Raw genomic sequence first — 15790 nt, forward strand, 5'->3', positions numbered from 1 at the left:
AATAATATTATTATTCCATAGGATAGTTGGGAAAAGTCTGATTGGTGGGTCTCACCACTGAGACCAAACAGATCCTGAGAACCAAGGTCCCGAGTCCTCCTCCCCTTCTCACTGCGGGATCCCTGCACCTCCTGCAGTAAGGGGAAGATTGAATGGAGCGGTGGTTGCATATGCACAATGTTGCTCTATTAATTTGCAATAGGGCTGCCGAAGATATCCGAGTGCTTGTGCTTGAGTATTTCAGTCAGCCCTAATGAAATTAATGGAGTGGTGTTGTATGAGCAATGCTCTATACAGACTGACTTCACTGCAGGTGGGTGTAACGAGCATACAGTGACGAGAAGAGATGGTCATGGGCCCATATTATTGAGATCGGTGGGGATCTCAATGGTGAGACCACCATGATCAGACTTTTTGCTAGGTGATAAAGATCAGATAGGTGATAAAAATGGATTTTGTTATAACCTCTTTAAATGTGTTTTCCCGCAATGAACAGTTTTCACCTAATTGCTCAGTAGATGATGCTGTAAATAACTGATGCCTGGTAACCCCAATGTTGGGACTCCCACCAATCCCTAGAAAAGAGGTCCCAAGCCCTCGTTCCTACTTACCACACTGCTGCAATGAAGAGTTTGAGGGGAGCAGCAGTCATGCATACACCTTGCCACTCCATTTATTGTCTAAGGGGCGAATAGAAATAGCCGAATACAGTACTCAACTACCTCCAGCAGTCCTTTGAAAGAAATGGTACCATACATTCTTCACTGCTGCTCCATTCATACTATGCAGTGAAGAGGAACAGGGGACTGGGGATCCCCATTCTAGTGATCAGTAGGAGTTCCAACAGTAAGACCTCCAAGCATCAGACATTTATTACTTCTCCTGAGGACAGGTAATACATGTCCATTGTCTCGTTGGCTCCTGACACCCTGAGCAAAGAGTTGATTTTGAAGTGGGAAGATGTAGTCATGAGGGGAAAATATAACATTACTTGGAGGCCATAGACTTCCAAAGAATGAACGTCTCAAGCGGCTCTCCATTTTGGCTCATACAGCGGAGTCCTGAGAAAGGGACTCCCCTTTATGCCATCTGAGCTATACAATATGATGTCTACGAAATGTTCCCAAAATACTCCGAATCTAATATCAAAAAAACATCTTAGGCCTCCGATAACGTCTGAGGTGCAACTCGCTTTGGACACCATACAGACACCTGTCCATGTGTTGTCCGTTATACAGATAGCCCACACATTGGCTGTGACGTTGATTTGCCCTTACTATTTTGGGTATTGGAAATAGCTGACGACTTTGTATTACAACTATTATTCCTAATTCCACTGAATATTTGTCCTGAGAATGGATATTTATATATATAGATTGCAGTCGCCGTCCTAGGACCGGCCTTTTGCTAGCACTGACATATTCATGGAAAGTAAAGGACACTGCTTACAAGAACATTTACATACCTCCCAAGTTATCACTAGCTCATGGCGTCTTCCGCTGCCCCCGCTGACATTTGCTGGAGGAGTTTTTGGTACTAGGAGAAAAGCAAAATGTCATTAATAAAGTTTTCCATCCGTTCTTATTACATTGTACGACAGCTGATATGACATAAAGGCTACAGTATTCCATCTAGTAATGCAGAGGTATCGCTCTCTAGTATACTATATATCAATGTACGGAACAGCTAGGGAAGTTTTCGTTATAGGACTATAAGAAAGCTCCTTGACTTTGTTGCATTATAGCATGAAGAATAATACTAGAGGTCTTAATGGTGGCCATTTAGCTTTCCCAGAAACACATATCAATAAGGTACGGATAAAGTCAACTGAAGAGCATTAACAGTGAATATTGGTACACAGTATAATATACAGGTAAGCCGTGCATAAAACAATCCAGCAGAAAAGTATTACAATACAGCTGGAAGAAGAAGTAAGTGAACTCTTTGGCATTGGTTGGATATCTGCATTGACTACTTGTGTAATCTGATTGTTAACCAAATAGCAACTGTAGACAAGTAGACAATGGAACTAACACAGAGACAGTTGAACCAATCATGGTTTTTATTAGGCACAATGAGTAACTATTTGCGATGCAAGGAAAGAAAGTAAGTGAACCTCAGTGTTAATGACTAGAGTTGAGCGAACATACTGTGCGGAGCTTGATTTTTGTTTGAGTATTACTCGAACGAGCATCAAGCCGCGTTCGACCCCGCCCCAGTTTTTGGCCGCGACGCAGCACGTGTCATTGGCAAATTTTTTTTTTTGGCAGGCGGGGGGGGGGGGGGGGTGAGAGAGAAACGAGCCTAGGGGAAAAAAAAGATTGGGACCCGGCGTACCACATGCAAAAATGCTCGAGTCTCCCATTGTAGTCAATGGGGTTCGTTACTCGAGTAGAGCTCTCGAATTTTATGAAAAGCTCGACTCGAATACTGCGGACCCGAACATTTGGGTGCTCGCTCATCTCTATTAATGACTTCTCCAAGAGTTAATTAGCAAAAGGTGTTTTCATTAAGAAGACAAGATTTGAAGTATGAGTTTCACAGGTTCTTTGCCCATTAAAGGAGTTCTACCAAAATTTCAAGTTATATCCTATCCACTCCTATATACTGCTCTGACTGTAACTGCGGGGGTCGCTTCTTTCCCTACAGTGACGTCACTTCGAATGGAGCATTGGCTGCACATGTGCCGTCCACTCTCCTTTCATTTCATTTGGGCTGATGGAAATACTGCTCGGGTATCTGGACAGTCCCATTTTGGACAGTGCGCTTGCTGAATCAGCCTCCTCATCACTGCTGGGGGTGCTGTATCCCTACAGTGAGGAGGACGGCGGACAAGGAACTCCTGCTTTCGAGATCAATGGCGGTCTCAACAGTGAGATCCCCACCAATCAGAAAGTTATACCCTATCCTGTGGATTGGGAATAACTTGAAATTTTGGTAGAACCTCTTTAAATAAAGGCACACAAAGCCTGGTTACTGACACATCTGTTCTTCCCAAGGAAGATTGGTTAATGTGAAATACAATACAAAGAACTCTCAGAAGACGTGTTAAAGAGACATATGAACTTTTTTGGAATACTGGAACTGCAGAATGTATGCAGGTGCATCAATAACCCCTGGTCATGAAAGGGTTAAGGGACATCTGGGAAACAATGAATTGTGGAGCTATTGCATAATAGAGGCTACATTGATTGTCAGGCTGTTTTGCTGGAATAACTTAAAAATAACTGAAGCGAACTCTCAATTGTTTAAGTCAAGGTTCTATATTGCAAAAGTGGAAATAGGTAGAGATTTTCTTTAAAGGGGTTTTTGGGGTTATCATAATAAGGACATGTATTGCCTGTGTACAGGATAGATGAGAACTGTCTGATTGCTGTACACTTTGTAGTGTCACATTCGACTTTGTAGCGCTACAAAATCGCGGCATTGCCGCCGCGAGAAGATGCAGCGATATCGCTGCGATTTTTTTCGCGGCGATGCCGTGTCACCCGTGTGAAGGAGGCCTATAGGGAATGTATCACCTATATAAATTTTTACTAATTAAATTCAGATAGTGAAACATTTTCTGTCCTTCTAACCTGTTTTTATTTTCTTATTGTAGATTTTTTAAATTCTATTTTCTGTCCATGACTGTGGGGCGGCTAACTTGTCTGAGCCACAGTTAACAGCATTTAGAGATGCTTTACAGCAACCTTATGGGCCATAAACACAATGGACAGGAGAAGACACATTTGACTTCTAAGAAAGAGTGCTGTGGGCATGCTCTGTGACCTGTGCAGGAAGCAGAAGGAGGTGAGCTTTGACCATCACCCATTGTAAATTGTGGATTCTGTATCTATATATATGAGGCTCAAGCTCTAAGGTCTCTTATTTTTTTTTCTTGGGAATAGGGGCAGAAAGAAACACTGGGCACATATTAGAAGATGAAGTCATTTTTCGGGCATGAGTGAGATAGATGGTAGCATTGTCCAGTGCACTGAACCCACATGAGAGCGGATGGAGTATGAGGTGATTTCACAATTTAAAATGGAGATGTTCACATTCAAAGAAGAGCGTATAATTATCCGTTTTCTTCATTTGCATGGAATGACAGCCATCGACATTCATCGTAAGTTGAGTCAGGCATGTGGCGAAGGTGCTGTGGATGTGAGAAATGTGGTTTTGTGGGTTTGACAGTTCTAAGAAGGCTGAACATCAAGTGAGAATGAACCAAAGTAGACTCTGCCATGCATTAGCTGGTCTGATAACATTGGGCACTGCCAATTGACTGTGGAAGAGAATGCCTGCAAAGTCAGCATTTCCATAAGACCTCTGTAGACCATCCTGCGTAAAGACCGGAAGATGTGAAAAGTTTCCTCTAGGTGCATGCCGCGAATGTTGACCAATGATCACAGGACTGTATGTGTGGCAATGTGTCAAGCGATCTAGACATGCAATGACCCCATGAATGGTGCCTACATTCCATCGATTGTCACAATGGATGAGATGTCGATCGTACGGTTTTCAGTCATGCCGCTCATGCATCAGCACTTTTCACGTGAGCAAAACAGACCCATAAAGAAGCATCAAGAGGGAGATTATATTGAGAAGTAACAATCCTTTAAGCTTTCTGGTGGAAGTAGTTTCTTAAGAAAAAAATTAGGAGATCTTAGAACTTGAATGTATCTCATAGGTATTATTAGTGGTCAGTAAGTGATCAGTGTGAAAACTGCAGGATTTTAAAAATATTACAAAATATTTTGTAGATTACAAAAACAAAAATAAAAATAAAAAAACACCAAAAACTTTAAAAAAAATGTTTAAAAAATAGGGATGAACGAGTATACTTGCTAAGGCACTACTCGCTCGAGTAATGTGCCTTAGCCGAGTATCTCCCTGCTCGTCCATAAATATTCGGGGGCCGCCGCAGCTGACAGGTGAGTTGCGGCGGGGAGCGGGGCAGAGCGGGCGGGAGAGAGGGAGAGAGAGATCTCAACTCCGTTCCTCCCCGCTCTCCCCCGCAGCTCCCCGCCCCGCGGCGGCACCCGAATCTTTCGGGACGAGCGGCGAGATACTCGGCTAAGGCACATTACTCGAGCGAGTAGTGCCTTAGCGAGTATATTCGCTCATCTCTATTAAAAAAATAAAATCTGATTTATAGAAAAGGTCATTTTCTAACCATACATTCCGTATAACAGAAATTCTACAGTCACCAGATTCTGGTTCTTTAGTATTATGCCATAAAAAATCTTATAAATGCTAAAAGATATTATTTTCAATAATGAGTTTGATCCTGAGGTTTTCCGGTCCCATGTCACATGCGCCAGACGCTCTGGATTTTGTACAAACCTCCAGTTCATATCACTCAGTGTAATGTGTAACTATCAGTGTAATTTATCACTGCATTCATATGGTTATAAAACTTGCATATTGACACATAATTAGTATATTCGGAGTCTTCTGCATATTAATTGTTTGTAATGAGGCACATAAAGAAGACAGCCTTGCTCTAATGACGAGCTGAAACGACACAACATTTCATTTTGCATCGTCTTGTCCTGACAGTTTGGAACAGATGTACAGATGGCGAAGCCCAAATAAAAGCCCAGAAATGAAAAAGATGGAAAATCTTTGCAATTTTGGATGAAACTTGAATTACAATAACTAAGACACAAAAGCTAAAAGAAATTTGAACCCAACTGGTAATTGAAAACAGGGGCAAGCTCAGTTCCATAGTTCACAACGGTCTCCACCATTTCCTGGAGATGATTACTGGACTGTGATTTACACACAACATGTTCTGTATATTGTAGAATCCTCGGAGATTGAGATATATGCTATAGACAGTCAAATTCATTTAACCCTTTCCAATCCAATTTCTATCTTGGTTTTCCAAGGGGGCTTACTCTTTTTCTGCTGTTATACAACGGCGCTATATGCTGGCTAAAGCCAGTACTGCATAAGGTGACACGTTGGATAGGCTCCGACAGCAGAGAGGCTGGCAATATACAGTAAGAGAACCCCGACGGATGTCTTCCAACATCGGAGCTGTACAGCCTTAAATCATAATGTCTTTAGACGTCAGACAGTAGATTGGAAAGGGTTAATACAACAATAAAGGGGTTTTCTGATGTCTTAAAATTGCTTCACAGCCACTCTGTTTTCCTGCTTGCTGCTGGCCAGGACATGTGACTGCTGCAGCCAATCACTGGGTTCAACAGTGACCTACTATGGCCAGTGATTTGCTGTAGTAGTCACATGTTCTGGTCAGAAGCAACCAGGAAGGTCAGAGTAGTTGTGCAGCAATTTTAAGGCATGGGGAAATCCCTTTTAGGGACCTCTCGCAGGAGACAGAATTAGTCTATGAGAATATTTCTATGTCACAATGTTATACTTATTGGGCTTGAATACCGAACCTGTTAAAATCCGAACACCTTTACTTCGAAAGCTCAAGACTAAGTGCAAAAGTTTTATCTAGGAATTACAGCTTTTTTACATGTATCACCCATGAACACACTCATAAATGAATCTCACATCGCTCCTTAAAGGAAACTAAACTCCCTCTTCTTGCCATGTTTAATTTTAATTTTTAAAATGCATATATAAAGGGGTAGCCCTTCTATATATTGTGTTGCCTACTGGTTTTGTTGCTCACTAAGATGAATTAGTGGGTGTACCACGCCACCTAGTGGCTGAACATATTTGGTTCCAGTTACGAACTTCGCGAGATACAAACAATCTGTCCTGCACAGTATGATGTAATTCCACGGCATTGCATCATACTGTGCAGGGACCGGACAAGCTTCTATCAAACCTGTTCAGGAAGATCGTGGGATGCTGTTTGGTTGCTAGGCAGCCAGGAGCCTTCTGAAAGGCCCCAGGGATGCCTATGCAGAGCGCCTATCAAGCCGTGCGCTTGATAGGGGCTCTGCATAGGCATCCATGGGGCCTTTTAGAAGACCCCCAGCTGCCTGGCAACCGCACAGTGTACCGGACCAAACGTCGGGTGCCGGCTGTTTCTTACAGCTGACACCCGGCTGCAGCAGTTCCAATGAGCCGCGCCGCTCGTTGGAACTGTTAACGCTTTAAATGCCGCTGTCAGAATGGACGACAGCATTTATAGCCTTAAGAGTTCTGAGGAGCAGCGCTGCTCATCGGAACTGCTGCCGCTGGGTGCGGACGGGTGTTGGCTGTAAGAACAGCCTGTACCCGATGTTGTATGGAGCGGGATCCATCCATGATTCCCTCCATACAACCATTTGTTCTGACATACGAACAAATGTACTTACGTAGAGCTTCCTGGAACGGAACCAGTTCATAAGTAAGGGACTATCTGTATTTGAGTTGTATAATTATTGTTTAAGTATAGTGCCGGCTCATTGGTGGGGCAAAGTCCGGTGACAGTAGCACATAGCCCCGCTATGTGCATGCTTTCTACAGAGGGCAGTGCAGTTCCCGAAGTGAAGTAGACCAGACATGCCTGGAGATTGCTGGTTGGAGAGGTGCTCCAGAAAGACCATAAGGTTGCAGAGAGTAGCTTGTTACCAGTTCTCTGTCTGCTGAGATGGTGAGCTACACATTCCTGCTATGCCAGCTGGAGAAGCCAGCAACTGCTGCCATGTGACCTGCTCTAACCACGGCCGGAAAATGTGTTCCAGTTACCAAAGTTGTTTGAGCTTCTGTATTAAAGGGGTTGTCTCGCGGCAAATCTCAAAATTTTACCTTACACCATTCCCCCTGTCACCCCCCCTGGCATAAAATAGCAAAGTAAAGCGGTTTTTAAGCCGCTTGCTACTTACCGATCCGACAAAATAAGGACTTTAAAAAATCTTCTCCCAAGATGGCCGCCGGTCCTTTCCCAGGGATGCACTGCGGTTTTCTCCCATGGTGCACCGCGGGTCTTGTCCCATGGTGCACCATGGGCTCTGTGCGTTCCATTGCCGATTCCAGCCTCCTGATTGGCTGGAATCGGCACACGTGACAGGGCGGAGCTACGCGATGATGTTTAGAAGGGGGCGGAGCCAGAACACCGCTCGTGCCTGGACCGAGCAGAAGGGGAGAAGACCGCACAGCGCAAGCGCGTCTAAAAAAGCAAGAAGACATCAGAATTAGACGGATCCATGGCGACGGGGACGCCAGCAACGGAGCAGGTAAGTGAATAACTTCTGTATGGCTCATATTTAATGCACGATGTACATTACAAAGTGCATTAATATGGCCATACAGAAGTGTATACCCCCACTTGCTGCTGTGAGACAACCCCTTTAAGTTTTGTGTGTTGGTTGAGCGTCAATCTCCTGGCTTTGTAGCATACCGCCATATTTGTAAGATTCCCCATCCATCCCTGTTTGACAGGAGCATCAAAATGGTGTATACAGTAGTGGAAAACAATGATCAATATGCCATATTTTTGATACAAGTGCTATGATAAATGTGGGCCATTGTCCTTTGCTCTGGGGGCCTCTACTGGATTACACAGACAACCCATTGATATGAATGGAAACTGTGCAATTCCTTTGTCTGTGAGGGCGCTACAGGAGAATAAAACAGTAATTGCCAGGGTTCCTAACAAATTATGGCTGACCACTGGGAGTTCCATCAGTGGGACACTCTGCAATCAATTTATCGTCAAGGGACCCTTCTACAAAGTAGGGATTGCTCAAAGTAGAGAGCCCCTTTAACTTGTAGCTCCTTCATTCCTAGGGCCAATATGGAAGTGTTATCTCTTAATATCTATGTGTACTTACTGTCTATTTTGGAAACCCCTTATTAAATTTAATAGACACCTTTAATTGCTTGCTCATTCTGTATCCCGATAGCAACAGCTGATTGCACGGACACCAGCAAGGGTCCCATTAACAGCAGGACCGCATCTATTCTCTACTCTCTGATGATCGGTCATGCCTGACCTTGAAGATACAGTTTGAAGGTCCTAAAATACCATTGAGGAATGTCATGAAAGTATAAACACACCAGAAGAGCTAAACTGCTCATACATAAATGGTCCCCCAGAGGGTGACTACATAGACATAGCTTGCGTAATGATTATTGATCACATTTAATGTTTAAACATACCCAAAATGTTGCTATTTGTTAGACACTGTGCCCCATAGCTGCATTAAGTCTGAATAATGAGGTGGAAATCAGCATACCCAGTGCAGTCTATAATTTATCCAAGTAGAAAATGTAAATTGACAGCTACAGTGGAGTGAGGAGCCATTAAGCGAGAAAACTTCAACAAGTTTCTTCGAATTGATGCTAATTTACTGCTAAAACTTCAAATTGGTCTCTAGGTTCTCCTTTATGTAACTAGAGGTTTTACAAGGGGTGAGCGCAAATAGCAAATACTGTAACTATCAATGTGCTGGAACGAAATGGAGTGTCCATCTATGAGCCAGCGTAGATTTGGGCCAAAATTTATGTCAATTTCTGGCATACATTTTAGTAGATTTGTCGAGTTGTAGGCATAAAACTGAAAAAAGTCAAAAATGCTTGCACAAAAAATATGGGCGTTAAAATTTGTGATTTTTTTTTTATGCCAGAAAACCGGCACAAGGGCCTTCATAAATTAACCCCTTATAGTCCACAGCACTAGAATAAACTGTGGCAAATTTTAGTGGGACATGCCTCTTAATAAATTTGGCGTGTCTTTAGCCAGTCCATGCACTCTAAATGCAAATCAACTCCAGCTATGTGTTAGTGTAGATTTGTACGATATTTAAAGCCAATTTCTGGTGTAAATTATAGTGAATCTTGTTGGCTGCGAGAGGCCATGCCACCTTCACTAAGCCCCACCCACTGTTTGCATGAGTGGATGGAAATAGGACCCATTCATTTGAATGGGTGTATGCACACAGGCTTTTTTGTAATTGGACATCGGACAGCACACAGACGGAATGTCCTAGTGCTGTCCAATTCGAGAATCTCAGATGCATCTTTTAAATGAGCCAATTTTATTAAAAAGCACTAATAAAAATGGTGCTGTATGTAGCATAAAATGGTATCAATTAAAACCACAGATCAGCCTGAAAGAATAAGCCTTCGCACAGCTGCATTGACAAAAAAAAAATGAAAGCTATGGTGGTCAAAAGATGCCAATCAGAGATGAGCGAGTATACTCTCTAAGGGCAATTACTCGATCGAGCATTGCCCTTAGCAAGCACCTGCCCACTCGGGAGCAAAGATTCAGCTGCCGGCGGCGGGCAGGGAGCTGCAGGGGAGAGCGGGGAGGAACGGAGGGGAGATCTCTCTCTCCCTCTCCCCCCCGCTCCCCCCTGCTGACTTCCGCAACTCACCTGTCACCCGCGCCGGCAGCCGAACCTTTTCTTCCGAGCGGGGAGATACTCGCTAAGTACAATGCTCGATCGAGTAATTGTCCTTAGTGAGTATACTTGCTCATCTCTAATGCCAATATAACTTTTTTCTCAATGATTTTATTTTTTTAAAAGTGGTACCACAAAAAGAACTTATATACATTTATAATTGTATGTCATAAAAATAATATCCCCAAAAAGGCGCAATTGCGCTTTTCTCCGTGTCACTCCACTTTTTAAAAAATGTTTTTCAATACATCATATAATACATTAACTGGTACCAATGAAAAATTTAACTCCTCCCCCCAAAAACAAGCTCTCAGCCTACTATGTTGATGGAAAAATAAAAAAATGTATCATTTTTTTGAACATGGGCGAGAAAAAATAAAAATGAAAAAACAAAAAATGGCTACTTCTCAGAATGCCTAAATGGCATATTCTAAATTAGTTTTCTAAACCAATCTCCCGAAAGAACGCATTAAATGAACTACAGGATTTCTACAGCTACCGGAAAATAGACCGGTCACATAAAAATAGCAAAACAAACTCTTACATTTGATAAACTCTTATATGATCCAATAAAATCCCAGCTGCTTCTTTTATTTGTGTCGATAATTCACATTTTTAGTGTCACTGCCATTTGATTCATTAATTCTCCAGAAATATTGATGAATTGCAACTTTTAGAGTTTCTCCAAGCAGTGAGAACGGCACCCGAACCGCCATATACCGGCGTCCTCCAATGGCTACCTTAAGGACCTTGCTGCATGTTAACGCTTTCTACCAAGCTCAGGTATCATACTGTAGTTCATCAGATCCCCGAGTGGGAGGGTAAATTACATGTCACTTTATTTAGTAACCGAGTGATTCGGGAAACAGATGTGACACTTCCACTCATGCCCAGATTCCTCCACAGTTTGAAGATCTGATTTATAAGTGACTTATTTTCCTACTATAATTCTACTTAAAATGCAAAATTCTGTCAGTTGTTGATATTCTGCAGTTTATGATGAGTTCATGCTAGGTAACAATTTATTTTATATCATCTTAAATTCTTATGTACAAGTAAATAAAACCTCACTGGAACTTCGATTCACCTTAAAGACAGTCAGAAAGATAAAGAAGAATTAAAGGGAGTTTTCTAGAGATGAGCGAACGTGCTCGTTTAGGACAATTACTCAATCGAGCATCGCTTTTTTCGAGTAACTGCCTACTAGGGTGAAAAGATTGGGGGGTGCTGGGGGGGAGCGGGGGGTAGCAGGGGGGAACAGGGTGGAGCTCTCTCTGTCTCCCCTCCCCACAGCAACCCCACGCCCACCCCAGGCTCCCCCCCGAATCTTTTTGCCCGATTAGGCAGTTACTCGAAAAAAAGTGATGCTCGATCGAGTAATTGCTCTAAACGAGCACATTCACTCATCTCTAGACTTTTCCTATCTCAAAAATATATGGCATATCCACAAGATTCTTCTGGTAACTCCACATATCAGGACAGCAGGGAAAATTGCTGCATTCAGCTGCGGATGTAAGAGAAGGTGGTGGCTCATGTATGATTTTGTACAAGTCGATAGGAACTAAGCAAGACTGCTCTGCTCTTTCCATAACCTACTTAGACTTGGAGAGGGCGGTGCACCGGGAAGTGGTTGCATCAAGCTACAGACAGAATGGAGAAGGCCACATGTGTATGATACTCTACTTACAAGTCTATGGGAATTGAAGAACACTGCTCTGTTGTTTCCATAAAAGTACAAAGACTTGCACAAGGAGGCAAATGTACTGAGCCACAGATGGAACCGAAAGGTTTTCATTCAGGCTTTTAGGTGTTAAGGAAGCGGATGTGCAAGTTTACATTGTCCTTTCTGTAACTCCCATATGCTTAAATGGAGAATGGAGAAATGGGTGTGCAGGGGTGCATCTGCCATGAGGCAAGTTGAGCCTCTTGCCTCGGGTGGCAGCTCCTGGTGTGAAGAGGGGGTGGCAACAGCTGCCCCAATTCCCAAAATCTGGTCTACAGAAGTACAGTTTAACCACCCATCTTGCGAATTGCTTGGCGCACGCACATAACTCCTCCCTCCTCTCTTGCCTCTCTTCGACACTTTATTGCATTGAGCAGGAGAGGGCTCTGTACTGACAGTGAGTCGAGAGAGCTGTGCGGCTGGTTTGAGTTAGACAGACAATTCTGCTGATGGCCAGACCTAGGAGACATAGCAGCATGACCATATGAGCAGCTGGAATCAGACTTTTTTTTGTTTGCCCTGGTTATTAAAGCCCTATGTGGCCAAATCATTGTGTTTTATGATGTGACAAAATAAAAGCTAAGCCTGAATATAAGCTCTGATGCCTTATATTATACTTATTCCATGGGTTATTTGGCCAGGTGGAAGGTCATATGAAGCTAAGCACGAGGTGGGGGGTGCAAGGAGTGGTAGAGATCAATACTATTCTAGAGACCCCCTTTAATGGAAACTATAGGAACACCACGTTTGGAGGAACGTTTTCTGTATAACATAGAGGTTCTACTGAGTGCACATGCCAACTTCCCCTTAAAGGGTAGCAAGTGTCATTGTGGGAAAATATTTTAACATTTTTGCATTTAAGGGTACTTTAACACAGGCTGCCAGTCACCCGAGTAATCAGTCAACAGAGTGATTATGGGTGACTGTCGTCCCGTGTAAACATCTGTTGAAACAAATAAATACAGATATACTATAACTTGAATTAAGGGTGGTGGGAGGACAATTTGACAAGGGGCTGAAATGTTCTGCATAGAAAGGAAATCATCCCTCTAAATAGCTGCACAATGGAGTTATTGTCCCTGAACCTGTCCTTTTTAATAATCAGCTTCTATCTGGTGCAAAAAATAATTTACATATATTTCTATATAAAAGCCACATTTTTTGGCTGTTATTGACATTTCAATTCCTTTAAAAGGTTTAATAAAAGCAAAACGTGACTCTTCAAAATAAGCTGAGAAAACATTCCCAGCTGATAGATTAAAACGCATTAATGCTTTTATACCAGGCAGATGTGATATGTTGTGCAAACATTTCATCTGTAGATGTGGTAATTTGCATAAATATACAGCAGTCCCATTCAGCTTCCTAAATTAATTAACTCACAATAATAGGACAAAAGTATGTGGAAACCTACACAGCGCATCTACAGTATCTGTGTCTCATGTATTCAATGGGCATTAGTATGGAGTTGGCATATCTTTATTTTTTAAATAACCTCCTAGCAAAATTTTCCACCACAGTTTGAGGTACCTGAAACCATTTGACTTAAAGGGGTTATAACTGTACCGCAAAGTGAAAGTTATACCCCAACTACAGGGTGATTCACGGGCCTCGTGTGGCACAGAGTGTTAGGGCAGCAGAAATGCGGTCCTAAGCTCTCGCTCACGACCTGAAGGTCGTGGTTTCAATCCCCGCGTGGTTCAGGTAGCCGGCTCAAGGTTGACTCAGCCTTCCATATGAGGTCGGTAAAATGAGTACCCAGCTTGGCAAACCACCCCACAAAATCAGTCTGCCAAGAAAACGTCACAATGTGACGTTACTCTACGAGTCAGTCATGACTTGGTGCTTACACTTGGACTTTACCTTTACCTACAGGGGAATTCAATGAACCTGGTAGCCATAGTCACAGGATAGGGAATAAATAGCTCATTGGTCGGGGTTTGACCACTGAAACCACCACCCATCCCAAGAATGGGTGTCCCAAAGGTTCCCAAATAAATGGAACGGTTGCAACATGTGCATACTACCACTTAAAGTTTAAAAAGGATTTCTTAAACTCAGCTATCTCAAATGAATGAAGCTGCAATGATCATGCTCAATTGTTACTCCATTCACTTAGGGTCCTTCAGGACTCCTGTTCTCAAGAGAAGTAAAGGCCCCGGCACTCAGACTCCCAGCAATCAGATATTTATCCCAATTACTTACTATTCTCCCTAGGAGTGGATATTCTATTATGACCACCCCGAGAGTACAACAGGCTGCTCTGAAGGTGGTGAGAAAGAACCATAGGGTAACTGAAAAAGACCTACAGAAGACCTTACAAACTGCAAAATCCTCTCTTCATGTGTCTAGTATTAGAAAAAGACTGAAGGATCATGTTCATGTAAAAATATTGCAGCCCATCTCATGTTTGCCTGAGACCACCTGGATGTTCCACACTGCTTCTGGGAAAATGGTCCATGGATGGATGAGACAAAAGTGGAAACTTTGGGCACAAATGTAAAGCACTATGTTTGGAGGAAAATGTACACTGCAAATTAACACCAAAACCTCACCTCAAGAAATACAGTTAGTTCCAAAGGGTTCACTTAATTTTTTGGCAACTGTATATTGCCTAAAAACTCTGTATGGGCTATATCTTCACATGAAGAATGAATACCTTTTAGAAGTAGTAAGTGCTATAATATTTGTCTGATGACCTCTTTTGATAATGAAATGACTCTGCTGACCATGTCCCATTCTGTACAGCTAAGACAAAAGCTGCAGAAAACAGAAGCTTTCAGCCTATTGTGTCCTCTTTACTTTGTACTGTAAACACTGAGCTATTTCAGATCTGTTTTATATGGATGGTCACAGTAAATCCTTTCAATAAAAGCCTAATTTAAATAATATGTCATTTTCTAATAATGCATCGCCTTAATTCTCTTGCTTCCATTAATGTCCATCTCGTCAAGCTTTATGTGTGGTACACTATTGTTATTGCCATCTGCAGATCTCTGTCCACATGGCACAAATCCTTTAAATGTCAATCATTATAATCACTGCCATTTATTTATAAACATCCAACATATTTTCCAGCCCAGGTACAGTTGGGGAGTCATAATTACCCAGGCTGTAGAGATAAAAGAGCTGTTCTAGTTGCATATGTGAAAGTCATGAATGGAATGGCTCCCACTGCAAAGAGAGACTTGTAAAATGAAATATATGCCGAGGTAACACTTATTTTTTATTACCTGCACCACATGGAGCTCAATGAATATTCATGAAAACAACCATCTTAGTTATTTGCATCTGTCTAAATATGTATGCTGTATTTGCATATTTATTGCACCCCAACTGTTGATGGCTTGCATAAATGATTAATAGTAATAATAGAAAGTGTAATTTAACTATGACCTTAGTTGTAAAGGAACAAAACTCTGTATTGTTTCTTCACATAGGGAAGATGGGGAAATCTACTGGGTGTTGTCCTCACGATAGGTCATCAATAGCTGATCAGTGGGGTCTGAAGCTTAGAATCCCCCTTGATCAATTAATCGCCAGGCCCACTGTCAGTACAGGCAGTGCTGAAAGCACATAGTGCTGTCCGTATTGCAATGGCCTGGTCTGGTACTAGAGGCACAATTTATTTAAACTGTGCCTGTAGTACCAAATCAGGCCACTGCAGTGTTGACAGCACTATCTGCTTCCAGCTCTTTCTGCACTGACAGCGGGTCTCAAGCGGTGGACCCCTGTCAATCAACTATTGATGACTTATGCTGAGGAT

At 42.5% G+C, this 15790-nt stretch overlaps 1 protein-coding gene across 1 annotated transcript in view; it reads right to left on the reverse strand.

Moving 5' to 3' along the window:
* The window catches only part of CNTN5 (contactin 5), an 802468-nt gene that overhangs the window by 80328 nt on the left and 706350 nt on the right, over nucleotides 1-15790 (reverse strand). The window contains exon 18 of the mRNA XM_066586592.1: nucleotides 1466-1536. Coding sequence (XP_066442689.1) covers nucleotides 1466-1536 — 71 coding nt within the window. The remainder of the gene's footprint in view (nucleotides 1-1465; nucleotides 1537-15790) is intronic.

The sequence above is a fragment of the Eleutherodactylus coqui genome, chromosome 1 (genome assembly GCF_035609145.1).
Source record: "Eleutherodactylus coqui strain aEleCoq1 chromosome 1, aEleCoq1.hap1, whole genome shotgun sequence".
NCBI lineage: Eukaryota > Metazoa > Chordata > Amphibia > Anura > Eleutherodactylidae > Eleutherodactylus > Eleutherodactylus coqui.